This window comes from Triturus cristatus, chromosome 1_2, assembly GCF_964204655.1.
Source record: "Triturus cristatus chromosome 1_2, aTriCri1.1, whole genome shotgun sequence".
NCBI lineage: Eukaryota > Metazoa > Chordata > Amphibia > Caudata > Salamandridae > Triturus > Triturus cristatus.
Window position 1 is genome coordinate 785,679,276 of NC_140580.1, and position 18,556 is coordinate 785,697,831.

Below are 18,556 nucleotides of genomic sequence, written 5' to 3' on the forward strand. Positions count from 1 at the left end.
TCTGTGTCTCTACTTTCTCTGTCGGGCTCTTACGTTGGTTCTTCCAGGATCACTGCTTTTTAGCTCTTTGCAATAGGATTTCGGGGTCCTCAGACCCGGTTAGGAGGGAGCTCGGGAGTTCACGTCTTCACGGCCATGTTGCCAGGCCATGCCCCCTGCCTTCAAAGCTATTTGATGGTGAAAACTGTTTCATAAAGAATGGGACCAGTGCTTTCCAAGAATAAAGAAGTGATAGAAGATCATTGGGAGCCTTACTAAATCATGTACAGTTTTTGGGATAATGCCTCAAACAATAAGGCCTTTTGATTCTTGAAGATGACTCTGTCCTTTGTTTACCTGTAATTACATCATTAAGATCCAGGTTCCTTACCACTTAGTATAACAAGGCCTAGAGCAAATTGCATGAGTAACATAGTGAACTATAGGAGAGGTAAAGGAAGAGAAGCCATTGCTCAGTCCGAACAGTGCCCTTTGTTCCATAGCACTTACCACATGGATCTTAGTTGTGGTTGATGATCATGTTCAGCTGTGTTCAAATAACCACCGACATGTGGTTGCTTAAAGCAAAAATTCTAAATTATTGCTTTGCCTGAGACCCATCCAAGACATTATCGCATAATGAATAAAGAGAAGCGGGGCAAAACCCTTCTCTTGTTGGAAGTGCAAGCAAAATAAGTAATTGAGCAGGTTCTGTAAGAAGTCCGAAGTACTAGTTTCTTCATTTTCTGATACCTAAGAAGCATCTATTTCTAGATGCATCTTCTAAACATCTGTGTAAACACGAGTACTTTGCATGATGCTCTGTCTCTCCTTAAAAGAAAAGTTAACAATCATTCATGAACACTGGACCTAGTTCTACGCTCGTATCACAATAAATGTTGGTAGGGAGTGAAAAGTATCATTATTTCAAGACGTTTACTAGTAAATGTATCCTACTTGCAAACTGTGCTTGTTCCCCTGAGCAATGAGATCCACATGAGATTTTTTTTTCTAAAATGCTAGGAGACAACTAATGGAGTAGTTTATTTTCAGCTTGAAGAATTTCACTCCTATTCCAAACACAAAACAATTTTCTAGAAAGAAATGGATTCCAAAAATGCTATAATGTATACAGTACCTTAAAGAGGAGAGTACGTGAGCCTTTCAAAAGCATTTTCCTCCTGTAGAGGTCTTGCTTGACATGAACTTGGTGTTAATGAAGGGCACCTTACTTAAAATTGATACCTAATTCAAGACCACCCTCTAGACTACCGAAGGAGAAACTTTACAGTTCAGCCAGGAGCTATAGGCAGCTAGTGCTGGTTACTCTTACAAAAAAGATTTTTTTAAAAACGTTACTTTTTATTATGGTGAATGACAAGGAAACATCACTTCATTGACCTAGTTGATCTCTACTAGAGGGACATCCATGATATTGTGGGTTTCGATGTAATTGATTTTCAAGTTTGGACGAAAAATATGAAAATTAAACCTACAGAGCTCTCTAATACAGTTGAATGATTTAGTGTTGATATTAAAGGCTTTACAGCACCCCCCTGAAACAAAGATGGTATTTTTCGAAATGGAACTTTAGGTACATGGTGGGCCTATCTGGTCAACATGCAGTACAGAAAGATTTGTTGGCAACTTTGGCAGTACATGTTTAACAAGTTCAAACACAGTTCTACATCCCAGGATGAGGAACAAATTAATTTGTCACGAAAGGTTTAGAATAGCTAGGCTTTTGGATGGGCAACTTATTTTGTAATGTGGAGGAACGCTTCCTTTAGTCTTTTGTATCAAAATCCAAAGCACTCCTTGTGGTTTTTTTTTTTGCTGAAGGTATACCTTTCAGTTCCTAATTGGCCTGTCTAATGTTGTGGGTAGTAGCTCTAACTGCATCGGTTAGTGGTGTGAGGAGAGAGAACCTGCTTGCCTTTCCTTGTAAAGAAGAATGAATGTTTGATTTAATAAAAGGTACACTGAAAGCACCACAAGTTTGTATTTGTTGCGTTTACTTTCTTCCCAAGGATCTCCATGCTGATTTTCTGACATTGTTACATTCTTGGCAGTCAAAATGAACTTTTCCTATGAAGGGCACCTCTGCTTGCTTTCAAAAGAAAGTTCTGAAGGATACTTTTAACTGCAGCTTCCTCACACATTCTCCTGGCACCAGACCGGCTCCACTCTGCCTTCATACTGCCCTGAAAATGAGTGTGGATTTGCAAATGTGCACCACTCCTGCAAGCCTAATGTCAGTTTCCTTTATTCCCTGCTTTCAACAGTGGATCTGGCTCTCCGCTTACATTTGTCTGCCTTTTGACACTTTTCTCAAATGAGAACCAGTGTGCTAGGTAACTAGGTACCCTCAAAGCGGCAGGATTCAAGCGCTGCTGTGACTTAAGAAAACAGATGTTAGTCACGTAGAGAAGCAAGGTGCTGCTGGTGTCTGGGCTTGGGAAACTTCTCGAAAATGTGCGACAAATGCACCCTAAAGCGATCTGAGACCAGGATGCGAAGCTGTACATTGCTGAACATCGGAAGTCCTCATAACCCTCTCCTGGTCCCCGGTTGCATTCCCGGGGCCAATTTTGCAAGAGGTCCAACTCTCCGATAAAGACTCAATCGAAAATACAAAAATGTGAAGTGAGACAAGACTCCATCCCACCATTGAATGTTCAAGGGTGTCACGATGTTGATCTCTCCTTTGTGGGTTCCGAACACTGTGCCATTCACCATCTTATCTCGCTATATGTCTGATTTCCATGGCCCATCATCATGGCCACAGCAGATTTAGGCCTTCAAATAAAAAATAAAAAAGACCAGGCTGCAGATTTTGCTGTCTTTTTTCTGGCCCCATCTGGCATGCCTTTGGGCCCTATGGATCTGCATGAGCTTTTCCTGGCTCTGACTGGAACTGGGGAATCTATTCCGGGACCATATTGCCCTCTCCAGTGCATACACCTGTGCTGGGCTGCCACTTGTCGGCCTGGGCAAATTATTAGATACTGATCTGTCTGGCCCTGAACTGACTTCAGACCGATCTTAACCAATTTCCTGCTATGAAATTGCTAAAGCTCAACCAGTTGTTAAGCAGCCTGATTCTGCAGCAATGCCTCTCTACCAGGGCAGTCGTGGCCAGAGAGGCTTCATTATCTTTTTGGCTTGGATTACAAAGAACGTACACCACCAGTGGGAGATAATAGTGGGGTTGAAGATTGATACTCTCCTCATTATAATGACGTCTATGTGATTTACTGGAGGCCAGTGGGATTGATACCTTGACTAATACTGGGTTGTGAGCCCTCGATGCCCTTTAACAAATCCCTCATAGATACTTTAGTGGGCATTTGATCAAAACCATGATCTTAACTGCCAGTGAGTAGTCAGGCAGCCTGATGTCGCAAGCTGGCACCTGGTAACCCTGCTTTTGACACTGAACCTCCTACTCCTTAGAGCCTAGTTGTGCACCAGTAATGTTAACCCTAATATTGTCCTCCTACTCCTCCACAGTGGGGAGTTCAAGAGTATCAAGTCTTTTGGGAAGCAAATGTTCATTTCGACCTGCCTGGCTCTGAGATTGGTCAATGCAGTCTGTTTACTGGGCTGTTATACTCTGCCATTTAGGTCATAGCCGCAAGATTTTGCCAGCATTCCTAGAATACTTTGTGCCCTATCTGGCTCAAACATTCAGTGATGGGCAGGATGCAGTCAAGTACTTGATTCGTACTGACGTAGACACTACGGGCTATTTAGGGAGGGCAGTTAGCACCAGCGTTGTGCTCTGGAGACATGAAGGCTTCTATTGTGGATATGCCCTCTGATACTGCATGCTGTTTTGGGGAAGAAAAGGATTCTGGGATTCTGCCCGTGAGCTTTTTTTTTTTTTTTTTTTTAAAGAACATTAGAGCTATAGCATGTTTTTTTTTAAACCTTTTCCTCCTTCCAAGCAGTTCAAGCATCAGTTTGGAAAATGTAGGGACTTTTCCAGTGAGTGGTGTACAGACCGCACCCGCCGCCCAACTACTACAATAGCGGTGTCAGTCCTTTCATGGCTGGCTATGGTGTTCTGGCAGACATTGCACAGGCCATCAGGGGCGCCAGTCTCCATCACCTATGGCAACTGCCTCTAAACCTCTTTAGTTTCCCTTTAAATGGACTCACTCAGCCTGTGGGGGTTCCGAATTACAATTTCCCTCTCAGAATGGTGATCAATCATGTCTGACAGATGGGTATTACAGATTGTACATCAAGGTTATACCCTACCCTTTGTCTGCACCCCCCCATCTGATCAACTTTCAGATTAGCGCTTCTCCATTCTACTGCAGGAGGTGCAAGTGTTGTACTAAGGGCACTATTGAGAAGGTTCCGCAATTAAGAGGTGGGAGTTGTTGGACTTATCATCTTGTGCCGAAACAGGACGGCGGCCTCTTGCCTATATCTGTCCTTTGATCTCTGAATGCCTTCTTGCGGAAGGACAAATTCAGAATGCTCATGTTGGCCCAGATCGTGGCCTCACTTGACATAGGAGACTGAATTGTGTCCTTGGAGCTGCAGGACGCATATTTTCAGAAACCGAACCTGTTGTCCTACAAGCCTGATCTGTAGTTCAAGGTCAGCCAAAGTATTTCCAGTTCACGTTGCTCCCCTTTGGCTTCACTAGTGCTTCTAGAATGGGCACGAAAGGGATCGTGATGGTTGTATCACACCTTCAGAAGTTGGGGATACCAGTCTTTCCCTACCTCAACAGACTGCTAAAAGGCTGGCTTCGTTGTTTGGGTTTACAAACAACAAGTCGAAGTTGCGCTGGACTTCTTCGTAGAGATTACCATTAATTGAGGCTGTCCTGGACACAATGTAATTGAAGGCCTTTTCTTCATTGCTGCGAGTTTATAGCATTCCTGCAATGATCCCAGATTTCGGTCTCAGTCCTGTTTCAGCCTAGGTCCTGAGACATTCATTGTTGAATGTATAATCTATGGGTTACTCACAAACAGTTAAAGTAGCAGTATGATTGAGAGTGGTGTTGTAATGGTGTACGCCGTTCTACTAATATCAAGAATATATGTAAAGTAGTTATACAAACATGCCTTATCAGTGGCTAAAGCATAGATGTAAAGCTGTTGACTTACAATTCTATGTCGGAATAGGTATTTAACAGGTACACCTCATTAATGTAAATTGATATTAGGTGTGGTCATAAGGAGTGTATGGATGGGGCACAAGTTAGTAAGTTCATTGAAAATGAAGTGATGAATTTATGTGCTTTTTTTAAGAGTTAGTTGTTAACTCTTGTCTACCCTTAACTAGAACATCACTTTAACCTTTTGAGTTTTCAGTGAATTTCTAGGGTTTTCTTAATGTAAGCTAAGATTTTATTACCATACTTACCTGTAACATCACTTTAACTGTTGTATTTTTGTGAATTTCTAGTTTTTTCTAATGTTAGAGGAGATTTTACCATACCATACTATAAATTCCATTTAACCTTTGATTTTTTTCTCTAATTTCTAGTTGTTTTTTGCTAACCTGTTCAGTCAACACCTTCACTGCTCACATTATTAGGCCATTCTCAACAGGGGGTTGACACAGCCTTACCACCTGCTGGTGGCCAACTCATTGCAGCCTGCCGTCCATGATCAGCTTGCTGCGTCTCCTACTTGCCCTCTGTTTTCCATCTGCGTGCTCTTGCTCCCACCTCCTGCCTTCTATGGTGAGCTTGCTGCTCCCTCCTGCCTTCTGTTCTTGGTGTCCATTTTCCAGCCTGCCATATGTGGTCAGCGTCCAACCCCTGGCCGACTTATCTGTTCTCCATGTGCGCGTCCCTCACCTGCCTTTTTGGAAGCTGCCTGTGCTGGCCTGCCCCCCCCCTCTTGTGGGCAGTTTCCTTACCCTGTCCTTTCTTTTCCAATTGCAAGTCCCTGCCTTCCTCTCCATGGTCCATTATACTGAACCTGGCACTCTTGGCCTGCTCTCCCTGATCAGATTGCTGCCACTGCCTGCCCTCCGTTCACCATCTGCGTGGCTCTGCACCAGCCCTCTGTGGACAGCTTAGTGCCCCTGTCGGCCTGTCCTCCGTGGTCAGCTTACTGCTGCTTCTTGAGCTCCTCGTCCCTTCCTTTGTTCTCTGCTTGCATGACCATGCAGTAAACGATTACTTGCAGTTCCTGGGATCAAACGGTCATGGACAGGTCGGCGGTTCTCATACAACGCAGCCAAGTGTTGGAACCAGCTTCCAGATTATATTCGTCTGGAATCGGACTATCTTAGGTTCAGGAAGCAGTTGAAGACATTTCTCTTTCCCTGATCAGTGTTGAATGATAAGGTGTCACAGGAAGCGCTGGGATGCCCTTGGGTAGCCATGCGCATTACAAGTGTGCATTCAGTCATGCCCTCCATATTCCACTGTGCTGCCCCTTCCCTTTCATGCCTTTCCTCTGTGGTTTGCTTGCTGCCCCTGTCCCCCTCTAGTCTTCCCACCATTGTACATGACCCCCCAATCCTGTCCTGTGATCTTTTGTGCTTCCTCTGCTTGCCCTCTATTGCTTAGCTCGCTCCCCTAATCACCTCCTCCATGCCCTCTTGCCTTGCGTGGGCTAATGTGCTGCTGGTGCTCCTCCAACTTAAGTTCCATGGCTCGCTTGCGTTTGGCTGTCCATGTACATTCCCCTCCTTCTGCCCTCCATGGTCCATTGTGCTGCCACTGTCCCTTTGCGTGGTCAGCTTACTGCCCTGCCCTCTTCACCCTGCACTATGTTTCTCCCTGTTGCCCTCCATTGTGTCTTGTGCTGCCTCTGCCCCGCCCACATGCCCTGCAGGTTCAGCTTGCTGCCCCTGTCCCCCTCTTGCAATGCGCCCTAATCCCTCCCTCCTGCCCTACATGGTCCATTGTCATGCTCCTGCTCTCCTTGATTCGGTGTGCTACCTAACTTACTTGATCTGCTTGGTCAGCTTGCTATGCCTGCCTACTCTCCCAGCCCTCTGTTGAATGTGCTCGTGGACCCCCCCCCCCACCCCCCACCCCCCCGCTCCCCAGGGAGGATTTGTCAAGCGGCACTTAAGTTATTTTCTAACAGTCAGTTTCCTATAGAAAAGTGGTCATCACTATAACTACCCAGTAGCAACCTCCACTCTGCGTAATGTAGTAAAATCATCCCCTCTACCTGCTTGGGTAAGGTACCTTAAAAATCTGACTTCTACTTGCCTGTGTGGTAAAGGTTGCATACCTTTAGAATCTGGTGTTTGGAAGGTGATTGAGTATTCCATATAGTTTTTTGTGGTGAATATCGATGTGTTAAGATTCAAGAGTTGATGATGCTTTGTGTTGTATAGACCACAGCACTTTGTTTTCATACTTGAACTTCTTTTTACCACTTTTATTTGCAGACACTGAAAAAATGGCTCAATATTTAGAGGAAGAGCGTCACATGAGGGAAGAAAACTTAAGACTCCAAAGAAAATTACAGAGAGAAATGGAGCGGAGAGAAGCTCTATGCAGGCAATTGTCTGAAAGTGAATCGAGCTTAGAAATGGATGATGAAAGGTACGATATTAGACTTTCTCTCGTCTGAGGTGTTAATGATTGAACCTACCCGGGATAAATGAAAGTCTGAATAAATTACTTTTTTAAATAACTATAGTACGTTAACATAAGATTTAAAAATACCAGGATTTCTATTGATTTTATCTCTGAGGTTTCTAGTTTGCCTGCCTTTATTTCTAGCTTGATAACTACAGTGAAGTGTCACGTACATTAAAAAATGTGACCGTATTGGATAATCACTGCTAGGTGCAGCTCAGTTATGACCAGAAAAGCCACTTAACTTAATTTGTTAAATGGTGAACTTTAATATTCAAACTTCCAATGTCATGAATTAGAAAGACATAATCGTAAATCCTGTCTGAAGGTCTAGAAATGTAAAATATTGCTAACCTAATTCTGGAACTTCATATTTCATTTTAAGGTATGTTTGGGCTTTATTAAATTTGTAAATGTGATCAGTAACCACATATAATTATTTGTCTTGGAGGAAGGGTTTAGACATTAAACGGAAATAATTATTTTTGTGATAAAATGTACAGGTCTTTTTTCCCTACACTACTTACCCTACTGAATTGCAGTGCATTTAGTGCTTCCCTGACGCTACCGTTAAAGATTCTCCTTGAAAGTATTCACTAGTAACCCTTCCTGCATCCCTCTTCCCTTCAAACATTTGAAGTATAAGAACATTTTCAAAGTTGCCAGATTGTTATGCTTTCTAAATAATTTTGAAGACCATACTAGAGCAAAATCTTTACTGATTCTATTAAACTCTTTACACTTTCCTTTTTAACATTTTTCTATATTTTACTGCTTTTGAGTCATTTTATTATGCTTATCGCTCCACAGTGTTGTTTAGGCTTTAATTCGATTGTTCAGTATCCAAATGTTTTTATGTGCTTACCACCTAATTATTTACCTTTTGCATTATGGGCAATTTATTATTCACAAATTGTAAATATTAAGAACTACAGAGATCAGCCCATGCCACAGGATAGAAGTGTCCTGGCATCCTGACAAATCATTTGCAACTTCAAGCTGCTCTTAGGGGCCAGCCACCACTCAGTTATGTATTTCCCTCCAGGCTGGCCTATGCTACTCCAGGCTCTTGTTGGCTTGTTCTAGTGTTTGTTGTCTCATTTTATTGCCATTACAAGTAGAAGGCCAATTACCAGCATGCAAAGCAGAAATAGAAATTGGGATTCATGAATGTGCTGTGATAATTACTTATTTTTTCATGTGGGTGAAATAGAATGCCGTATTCTCGCTTCTCAGAGCAGCACCTGCCGAAGATCTTGATTTCTGACTACTAGAAGTTCTGTTGTAAGGGTTTCTTTTTTTGTGTCCAAATATTTGCTGAAAATAAGCCGGAGCGAGAATTCGCTCCAGACCCGAATGCACTGCTGGCTCCACGGTTTCCATCACGATAATCATCCAGATTCTTCAGTTTTAAACCAATTTTATTCCATGTAATCACAAACTTATACACACTTTTTCTCTGAAATCTTCTGTCACATGTGAGTCACTTATGTAATAACGCTTTTCTAATGCCACAAATATTTGCTGCCATTTTAAGCTTGATAATATTGGGAGCTGGGGCAGCATTTGTAAATTAGTCAGCCACTCCAGATACGAGCTCAAAAGATGAGTTGAAATATAATGCTACAGCTTGTAGTCCATGCTACTCTTTTTATACATTTCACTCTCTACTTGTCAATTAACTTCTGGTTTGCTTCCACCTGGGATAAAATGTACCCAGGGAGTGTCCCAGTAGCATTCTTTCCCAGAATACTTGGCATTATGATTTCTACACCTCTCTTGTACAAGTTTTAAATGTGCCCTTCTCGTTCCTTTCACCAATTAAGTTACCTTCACAAACCCATATCTGTAATTCAAGCTTGACCTTGGTGATTGTCTGTTTTCTATTAGTCTGCTGAAATCTAGCCTGTTATAAAGTATGCAAGATACCCAACGATAAAGTCTTGCAAATATACATTGCCCATCCTTTTAAGTTGTTGAAATAAGACCATATAATTAGCTCTCATAATAGCCAGGGCACTTAGAATATCAAAGTAGCCATTAAACTACAGCATTACAGTAACGTTTGTCTCAAACACTGCTAGTCTGCAGTCTGCTAAACTAAAAACTTTCTGCAAGTTGAGTTTGTATCAAGCAAGATTAATGAAGCTGGGGGTTAACTTCTCAATGTGACTGGATACACAGTAATCTTGTGATTTTATCAATGGCTACAAAATGCATTAATCTTCGGATGTCTAGTTACTTTCCTCTAACCTCGTGAAATATCCAGGTCGACTGGCCTGAACAGAGAATTGTTACGCCAACCCAAAATCGATCAAAACATTAAACAAATTAGTCCAGCCACATGCAGAGCAATGCTTTGACCAAGCCCTCTCCACTTTACCCATTTGGAGCTTCCGCAGCCTAGCACTCCTTGTTGGTGTTTTTTTCTGCTTGCCTTTTATGCTCTAAACGCATCGTCACATGGGATTCATTCAAAAGGAGGGACTGTTTCTGAGTTGGAGGAATCCACCATCTACTTAACATCAAAAATGTTATTGCATTTTAATATACCAGAAAAACAAATGAAAACAGTAAAGGATAGGCTTTCTGTAGCACATGTATCAAATCAGTAAATATACAGTGTAATACGATATAGGCAAGTATAGTGCAGACGATGCAGTGCTCAAATGATAATTGTATTTACAACCTATAAATAAGATGCTGTACAATTCCCAATGGTTTTATTAATTCGTCCAAACAGTTCAAAGTAAAGGAAGTTAAAGCAGATTTACAATCCCTTCTTGATAATTGCAAATGCCGACCAGTTGGCAGGGTTGGTCGACATTTTGACTGTAAATGATTTAAAGTGTCTCCTCGGGGCCTTGGGGCATTTGTGCACTTATAGCCAACCGACTACCACACCTGCACATGTGGAAAACAAAGAGCTGGAAAAACCTAAGTTCCAGGGCAATGTCAAAATATGTTCCAAAACGCAGTCCACCGCAACCCTCAAGTTACCACCTTCATGTGGGTGTAGGTTATATCATCTGTATGTTTTCAATTAATCTAAGACCAAATCAAACCATTAATTACAAAACATATAGTCTACTGCCTGACGCACTTTACCTCCACCTACATTGAAAGTGCCGAGGGTGTCCAATGGTATACCCTATAAGGTCCTCAATTCACAGAAATGTCCAAGCTCTAAAACGAGTCGTCATGTGAAATTCACCTTTTATACCTGCAAGTTAATGTTACAAATCCAGCTCCATGTGAACAAAAAAATGCCTATTAGCGCCTCTAACAGTGAATTGATAGGCCATCCATTGCCTACACTTTTACATATCAACATAATCCTTTACTGAGTGTCGCCAGTGACATGTTGAATCTATATATATTGAAAGTTTGCTCACGGCTCCAAGAGTCTTTAAAGTAAACATTGCTTTTGTTCATAATCTCTCCTTTAAGTTGCAGCATTAGCCAACCATCGGGTCGTAATATTGCAAAAGTCAATACTGATGAAGCAAGTTGAAACCCAATCATTCAACAGGCAAGTATCCAAAACACAACTTTGCGTAACTCCACTTAGCTTTAGCGGGAGACTATTACGCTCCTCAATGCAAAGTACCTCATATTTTGCAGACTAGAAGGGAAGATGTGGCACATGCTGCCAAGTTATCTACCCTCCTGTCACGTGGGGAACACTACTGCTAACCTAGGGTTTGCCATATTGGAACGATAAATTACTTCGGTTCGAAGGCGTGACCTGATATCACTCCATGTTGAGCAAGGTCCATCTTCTCAATGTGGCCTATGTAAAGTGTGGGTAATTAGCCTGAAGTAATGTCACTTGTATCCTTACAAGGTCATATGTTGTGTTACAAAGCCTTCCTATTGATAGCGTATGTACCACAATCACCTTCCTATCATCATAGCTAGTTCAAAGCCACACAGTAGCTCCTGTTCTACTTAGTTACAATTCTTGTGGAAGAGAAATTAATGTCATGTCATCTTTAAGGCCAAACTACTATTCAAAAAGCAAAAACTGCGTACAGCACTGGGCTACCATATATCATAACTATATTAATGCCCATTTCTAATAACTAGTATTATCCTATGTGAGATGCTCATTACAGCCTGAGTAAAAACAAATTGCTTCATGGAGAACATAGCTTCTAACTAATGATTGTATGGCACTGACGTGCATGAATAATGGAAAATTGCACTTGCTAGGCTCCCTGGAATCCCTTGTGCGCAGTAAGATGCGAAAATCATGGAACATAACATATACAATGATTACTGCATCACTTATTAATGTGATCTTCATCTCATAATAATCTGTCATCACCCCAAAGTATATCTGTTAATCCTCTAACTTGTTTCTTTAAAGATGTGCGATCAACAGTATATACATGTCACTAATGTCGTTCAAGCAGTTGGTCGTGCTGTCCTGTAGGTTCATCCAATTGCAAATTCTCATTTTCAGCAGGGTCCAGTGAAATTTCTTTTTCTACCTGCCAGTCGATCTCATCTTCCCTGTGATCATGCTCTGTGTAGTGCTATACTAAGGGAGCCCCTTCAGTTTTACAACTTATACGATTTCAATGTTGCTAAATTCGCTGTTTAACCATCTGAGTGGTCTGCCCCACATATGTTTTCATACAAGGACACCGGATGATGTATATAACGTTCCATGCCTTTTATACTCTGCAACACTGGGGCGTTTTTTCCCTTGATTCTCTTCTATGGGCATTATCTTTTTTTTAAACTCTATTAATCAGCAACGTTGGAAACATCATATTATAACCGTACACAAGTTTACTTTACAGTCACGGTTTATATCACAGCAGTAATTTGCAGACATGTTCTTCCCCATTCTCCTCACGAGTCTCCCCTGTTGAATATTTTATGTCTGGATATTGCCTGAGTACAGATCTGACCCCTGGGAGTGTTCCAGTTGCAGATTTGTGACCTTTTTTTCAGGGCAGCCTCTGTTCTCATAGAGGGTCTTTACAGCTGTCATCGACCAATCCATGTCATTTTCCCATTCCGTAAGAGTGGGTGGATCGCCTACTCTCCATTTCCATGCTGTTTCGTTTTGCTATGGCAAACCTCAACGTCACCCATATTTGTTGCTTCCTATTGGGATCTGATTATCCCCATTTATTTAGAAGACATACTTGAGGTGTGTTGTGAAGTTCCCTTCCGCAGACCAATATTAATTGCATTGCCATTGCTCGCCAGTATTACTGTATGACTGGACATTCCCATATTATGTGATAAAATGTTCCTTCTTGCATGCACTCTGTTACTCCTGGCGCCTACCTGTCTTTTGATTTTTGTCAGTGTGACGCAGGAGAAGTACGATTGGAGGATTTTCAGTTGGATTAGTCTTAGCTTTGTGGTTATGGCCACCTCCTTTGGGATGCAAATGCTTCCTGCCAGTCTGTCTTCCAGTATTCCTATGTTATTTTGCCATTTGTCTTGTAAATTCTGGAGGGGATCTGGCGTGTTATTTAGTAGTTGTTTATACGTCAAGGAGATCCCTTTGTTATCTATACGGTCATTTAGGAGTCTATCCTCTAATGGTGGTGAATCTGGGAGATCTGTACCCTGTGGGACGGCTATTTTAAGAGCGTGACTGATCTGGAGATGTGTCTCGGAGTTTCATCACAAATTCCTTTTGTAGTTCTGCAAATTATATCACCGTGCCCCTTACCCACAGGTCACTCACCCTCGAAACGCCGATCATATCCCCTTTATCGAACCCGGGACATTAGCTCAGTCGATCAAGGCTCTCCGCATCCCATAATGGTGTGGATTAGTCACTCTATCTCCCCACCCAAGTTTTCTTGTGACTTTGTGCCAGAGATTCACTGTGTGGAGTGTTGGGCCGGTGAGTTTCAATGGGTTCGTGTATAGCGCCGGGTAGTGGCGTCTAGAACCCATAAGCATATTATCCATTTGGTATGCGGGATCAGATTGGGAGCTATATATCCACGGATTGATTACTGTGAGCTGCCTGGCCCAGTAATACTTGTGGATATCTGGAAGAGCTATACAGCCATCATACCACCCCTTTATCAATTTGTGAGTAGCTATTTGTGGGGGTTTTCCATCCCACAATAGTGTACGGATCTCAGTTTTGGTCTTGGCAGAGTAGGTGTCGGAGACCGGGTAGGGTGTGTTTTGTAAGGCATATAGGAATCTAGGCAATGCCATCATTTTAAAGAGAAATAAACTATTACAGGAGTAGACCCATTAACCCAAGTGAAACCGGGTAAAGTTTGTAACAAAACGTCTCAGCTGGAAATCATTTGAACGGGGCAATTAAAGTAGTGGTATACGGGGCAGAAGAAGGGAGACCACAACAGGAAGGGTAAGGTGAAACAATTATTATTTGTAATTAGTTATAACAACACTACAGTACAATTCAATATACAGTGACCATACCACACAAGTGAGCACTGGGTGTCCTAGTGAACAGCGCAGTGACGCAGGTGTGAAGAAATACAGCGTGAACGGTGGAAAGAGTAAGGAGAAAGTAACAATGTGGTCAATAATAAAATTATATACAATATTGGTATTTTTAGATTCGGGACAAATAAATTGACCACAACAGTGTCTTAAGTTCTGTGCTGGTAGTCGGCATTTCAACCTGATTGATTTCAGGTTGTCATCAGGACAATGGTCACTAATTTCAAAGTAGTGCTGAACTTAGCATAGCACAGGTTATGCGTCCAGTATAAGAGGATCAATCAGTGTTTAACAAGGCCAGGTGATGAAAAATTCATGCGTGGGCGAGGCGTCAGTCAAGCGCTAGTCCATTGTATTAATGGATAAACCGGCGTGGGAAGCTTGAGGGCTGCCGATAAACAAGGGCGGGGACCGTCAATCCCTGTGATGTATCCGGGTATCGGGTGATTTGTAAGGATCTTAATGAGGCGATCCAAATTTCTTGGAGACTGGACTAAAGCCAGCTTCGGGGTCGCTTGGTCCGAGATCGTGAAAGCAGGCGATTTGAGAGAAAGGAGCCAATCCTCTAGAATGCAGGGTGGCGCAGGACGAGTGAAGCATTTTAAAGAGAGCTGCACGTCCTAGTAGAGACCACAGCAGCTTTCTCCAGTGTTGGATGTTTTTTTTGTAGTCTAAGGGGCCCTAGCAAGTAAAAAAAAATGTAAAACTGGGTGGGATCATGAGAGGCACTGATTGTTAGGTAGTGGAAGCTGTCTTTTGCAATGGTTATTGTACATCCCAGAGGTAGTTTGGGTTTTGGGCTGCAAAGTATCGATTGAGACCAGTTTATGGTGTATCCTGAATATTTACAGAAATTGGTGAAAATTTTGAGGACTCTGTTAATGGAAGCGCTGGGGGAAGCTATATAATCCGCATATAACTAGATTCTATTCTCCCTCTGGTCCATTTGAGTCCTCGAATCATGGGATCCCTCCTTTTCCAGGTATCCAGTGGCTCGAGCATTACCGCAACGATCAAAGGTGACAATGGGCAGATTTTGAGGGGGAAGGAGTGCGAGGTGTGCCCATTCACCACTATATGTGCTAGTGGTTTAGCATAAAGCTACCGATCCACAAGATGTATTCTGGACACAAACCCAACCGTTCCAGGAAAGCGTAGAGGTAGGGCCAATCGATGGTGTTAAACGCAATCTGAGCATCCAGTAATATCACCGCATCTTCCCTTATGAACTCACGCCCAGAATACCGTGTAAACATCGGAGGTTTAAGGCTGTTTCTCCCCGGCATAAAGCCAGATTGATATGGGTGCATTAGTTTTGTGATGTGGTAATAGTCTTTTGGCGAGTAGTTTGGCCAGTATTTTTACTTTGACGTTGAGCAGTGATAAGGGACAATACGAGCTGCACAATTCTGCCATTTTACCTTGTTTGTTCATGACCACTATAAATTCCAGACTCTCGTCCCGCGGGAGGTTCTCCTGTCATCTAATGTCTTGATAAATCTGGCGTAGTTGGTGTGCGATTGTCAATGCTATGAGTTTGAATAATTCAATTGGTAGGCCACTAGGGCCCATTGCTTTCCCTGTTTGAATGTTAATTGCGCCTATGATTTCGTCGTCCGTAATGTCACGTTTAGTGAGTCAGCCTCCTCTGGGGATAGTGTCAAAAGATGCTTGTCTGACAGTAACTCTTTGGAGTCGATGGTAGCAGTGGATGAGGGAGTGTATAGTCTAGTGTAATATTGTGCGAATAGGTCAACTATATCTTGTGGATCTTTTATATGCTCCTCGTTTTTGGTTCGGAGACATGTCACCCATTTGTTTCCTTTTTTACGCCTTTCTAACCATGCCAGTTTCCCCGCCTAATCTTCTGTCTCGTATAGCCTGTGATGTTAGGCCACTACTCTTTGCCTCCAGTCACAAAGTTTTTGTATTCTTGTCGTTTAAGATCTAGTAAGTGTTTAGCCTCTTCCGTCCTGGAGTACGTGTACTGTTTGTCTCTAGGATCTTTTTCAAATTGTGTAATTACACCCCGTCAATCGTTTTTGTGACCAGCCATCAGGGGTGGTGCTTGCCCTTTAATGACTTTAGTAAGCTTCCCATAGTGTTTGTGGGGATTGAGCCTTAGTTTTCGGTTAAATATTTTGTTGTGCGAGTGAGTCACTTATATGTGGAATTTTGAGGTATTGGGGATGCAGTGATCATTTTATAGTGTAGTGGTGCATCGCATCTGAATTGGGCCAAAAGGAGCATGGTCCGATATTCCCTGTGCCCTTTGTGGAACATCCTTAAGAGGCCAATTGGCCCAGCTAAGCTAGGATATAGTCGAGCTGTGACTATCTGTTATGTGCACCTGAATGAAAAGTGAAGTGTCTGGATTGTGATTTCTCCATACGTCTGCTAGACCCATTGCCATCAAGTATACCACTAAGGAGGTACCGCTGCCCGGTTTTTGTCCTGGAGGGTGGGGGGCAGGCGGAGTTGGGGTGGTTGGGGGGATTGCGATCTATTGTACTGCATAACACCATGTTCAGATCCTGACCCCCGCCCCCCTGTAACAAGTCTCATTTTGTCAAATCTAGTATTTTGCTTAATTCCGGGAGATTAGTCTTCTGTAATGTTGGTGGGATATACACCGACAGACTGAGTGGTCTACCCTCCCAGGTGCCAGTGATGGCTGTGTCTACCCAACCACCATCTGTAGCCTCTTCAATACAGTCTATACATAAGAGGTCTGCACTGCCAAAATAACGTTTCTAGGTGCACTTCTAGATACTCCTCCATCTGTAAGGAAGGCTTTGCATGATGTTGTCAGATTAGTCAATCTAGCCGCCACACTCTTAAAGTTGTGTTTCAGTTCGAGTATTTAAATAATCTCTGGGGGTGATGCCGTTTTGCATTAGCCTGATTCCCAACAGTCGTCGAGGCATGAGGCAGTTTCTAGACAAAATAGACAATGGGATTAAAAGCGGCAAATCTTTCAGAGGTTATTCAAACCACTCCCAAAAAGAGATCCGACATACCTTTTGTGAATGCAAAAGGACAATTAATTGTTGGGCCTAATATTTAACTCAACCCCCATTCATGATGAACACAGATGAATTGCTATCAAGATAGGGGGCACATTTACAGAATATGGGGGCCCGTGGAGAAAGTCATCTCAAGAAACCAAATTGCGTATCAACTTGCAGGAGCCAAGCGGATTTGCCTTTTTGCAACAAACGTTTCTTCTACTAATAAGCTTCTCTGTGCTTGTATTCATGGACAATATGACAACAATGTACTTCCTGAACAAACCAGATGAGACAGACAACTTTTATAAACAGAAGATCAAAAATATAGATCATTATCCTGCAAGATAAAGCTAAAAGTCGAACTTATTCCTAGAATGAACATCTAAGCAAAACATAATTTTAGACCTGGTGAAGCCCAAACCTAGACTTGTTTGTGACACAGCACAGTAGCAAATGTCAATTCTAAGCCAGTAGAGACTCTCAGAAGGTGTCGAAGGACCTTCCAGATACCGTGGGTAGAAATCGTCACCTATGTATTTCTCTTCTCTTAATTCCAAGATTAATTAACAAAATGAAATGTGAACCATGTTGTATTATTCTTTTAGCCTTATGGCCAAGACCATGCTGGTACATAGAGCTGATACTCTAGTCTGAATGGCAGCATTATCGTTCAGAACAACATAGGATCTCTTGATAATTATCAAGATTAATTCAAAACCAGCATCTCTGTTTGATAGCCTAGCCCCTGAATGCAATTAATTCCATCTCATAAAACAATCTTTTGCAGATTCTAGCTAAGGCCAGGGCTGAAATGACACAATTTGTGTAATTCTAAGTGGTCTCAATTCTGCATATATGCCCTCAAAGTAGCATACACCCTTTATCTCTTCCTGAACAGATCTTGCCATACCTGTTGCACTGGGTACATTAGGATCTTTCTCATTTCGTTCAAGATATACCTAGCCACAATTTTGCACTTTAGAAGATTCTCAGTACAATTACGCTCTCGTTTAGTAGGCCGATAAGTTACCCATCAGTCTTTTCAGAACATGTCCTCTGAAGAAAAATCACATATTCCTTGGCAGTTAAATGCGCCCCTCTCTCTACTGATTAAGTCCCCACTGGAACCTATTCATCAAGCAGAACTCGAGCAACTATGAAAATGACTTTATTCCCGACTTTGACTTCTGCCAAAATTAGTAAGATTCAAGGTTTATCTATAATGGAACCATACATTCATTTCAGAGACGACTCTTACTTAAGCCTAACTCTTATCCCAAAAATCCCATCAAACTCATCTGAATGAGATATTTCATAAGTCCTTATGAAATCCTACTAATGATGCGTAAAGAGCACCTCATACACTTGACATCAAGCGGTCTCATATAATTCATATGGCCTGAACTAAAGTGCTGAAGAACACTAAGAAGGTGGCCAATCCAGGCTCCTGTCTGTGCAATTGCCGCCCAGTGTAGAAATGGTGCTGTAAGGTGAGTCGAACAGTCAACAGATGAGAATATCTAACAAG

The 18,556-nt window shown here is 42.3% G+C and overlaps 1 protein-coding gene across 2 annotated transcripts in view; it reads left to right on the forward strand.

The window, feature by feature from the left end:
• Nucleotides 1–18,556, forward strand: part of CCDC6 (coiled-coil domain containing 6) — a 402,320-nt gene that overhangs the window by 221,962 nt on the left and 161,802 nt on the right. For both annotated transcript variants that reach the window (XM_085608834.1, XM_085608835.1), the window contains exon 6: nt 7,366–7,522. In XM_085608834.1, the coding sequence (XP_085464960.1) occupies nt 7,366–7,522 (157 nt within the window). The remainder of the gene's footprint in view (nt 1–7,365; nt 7,523–18,556) is intronic.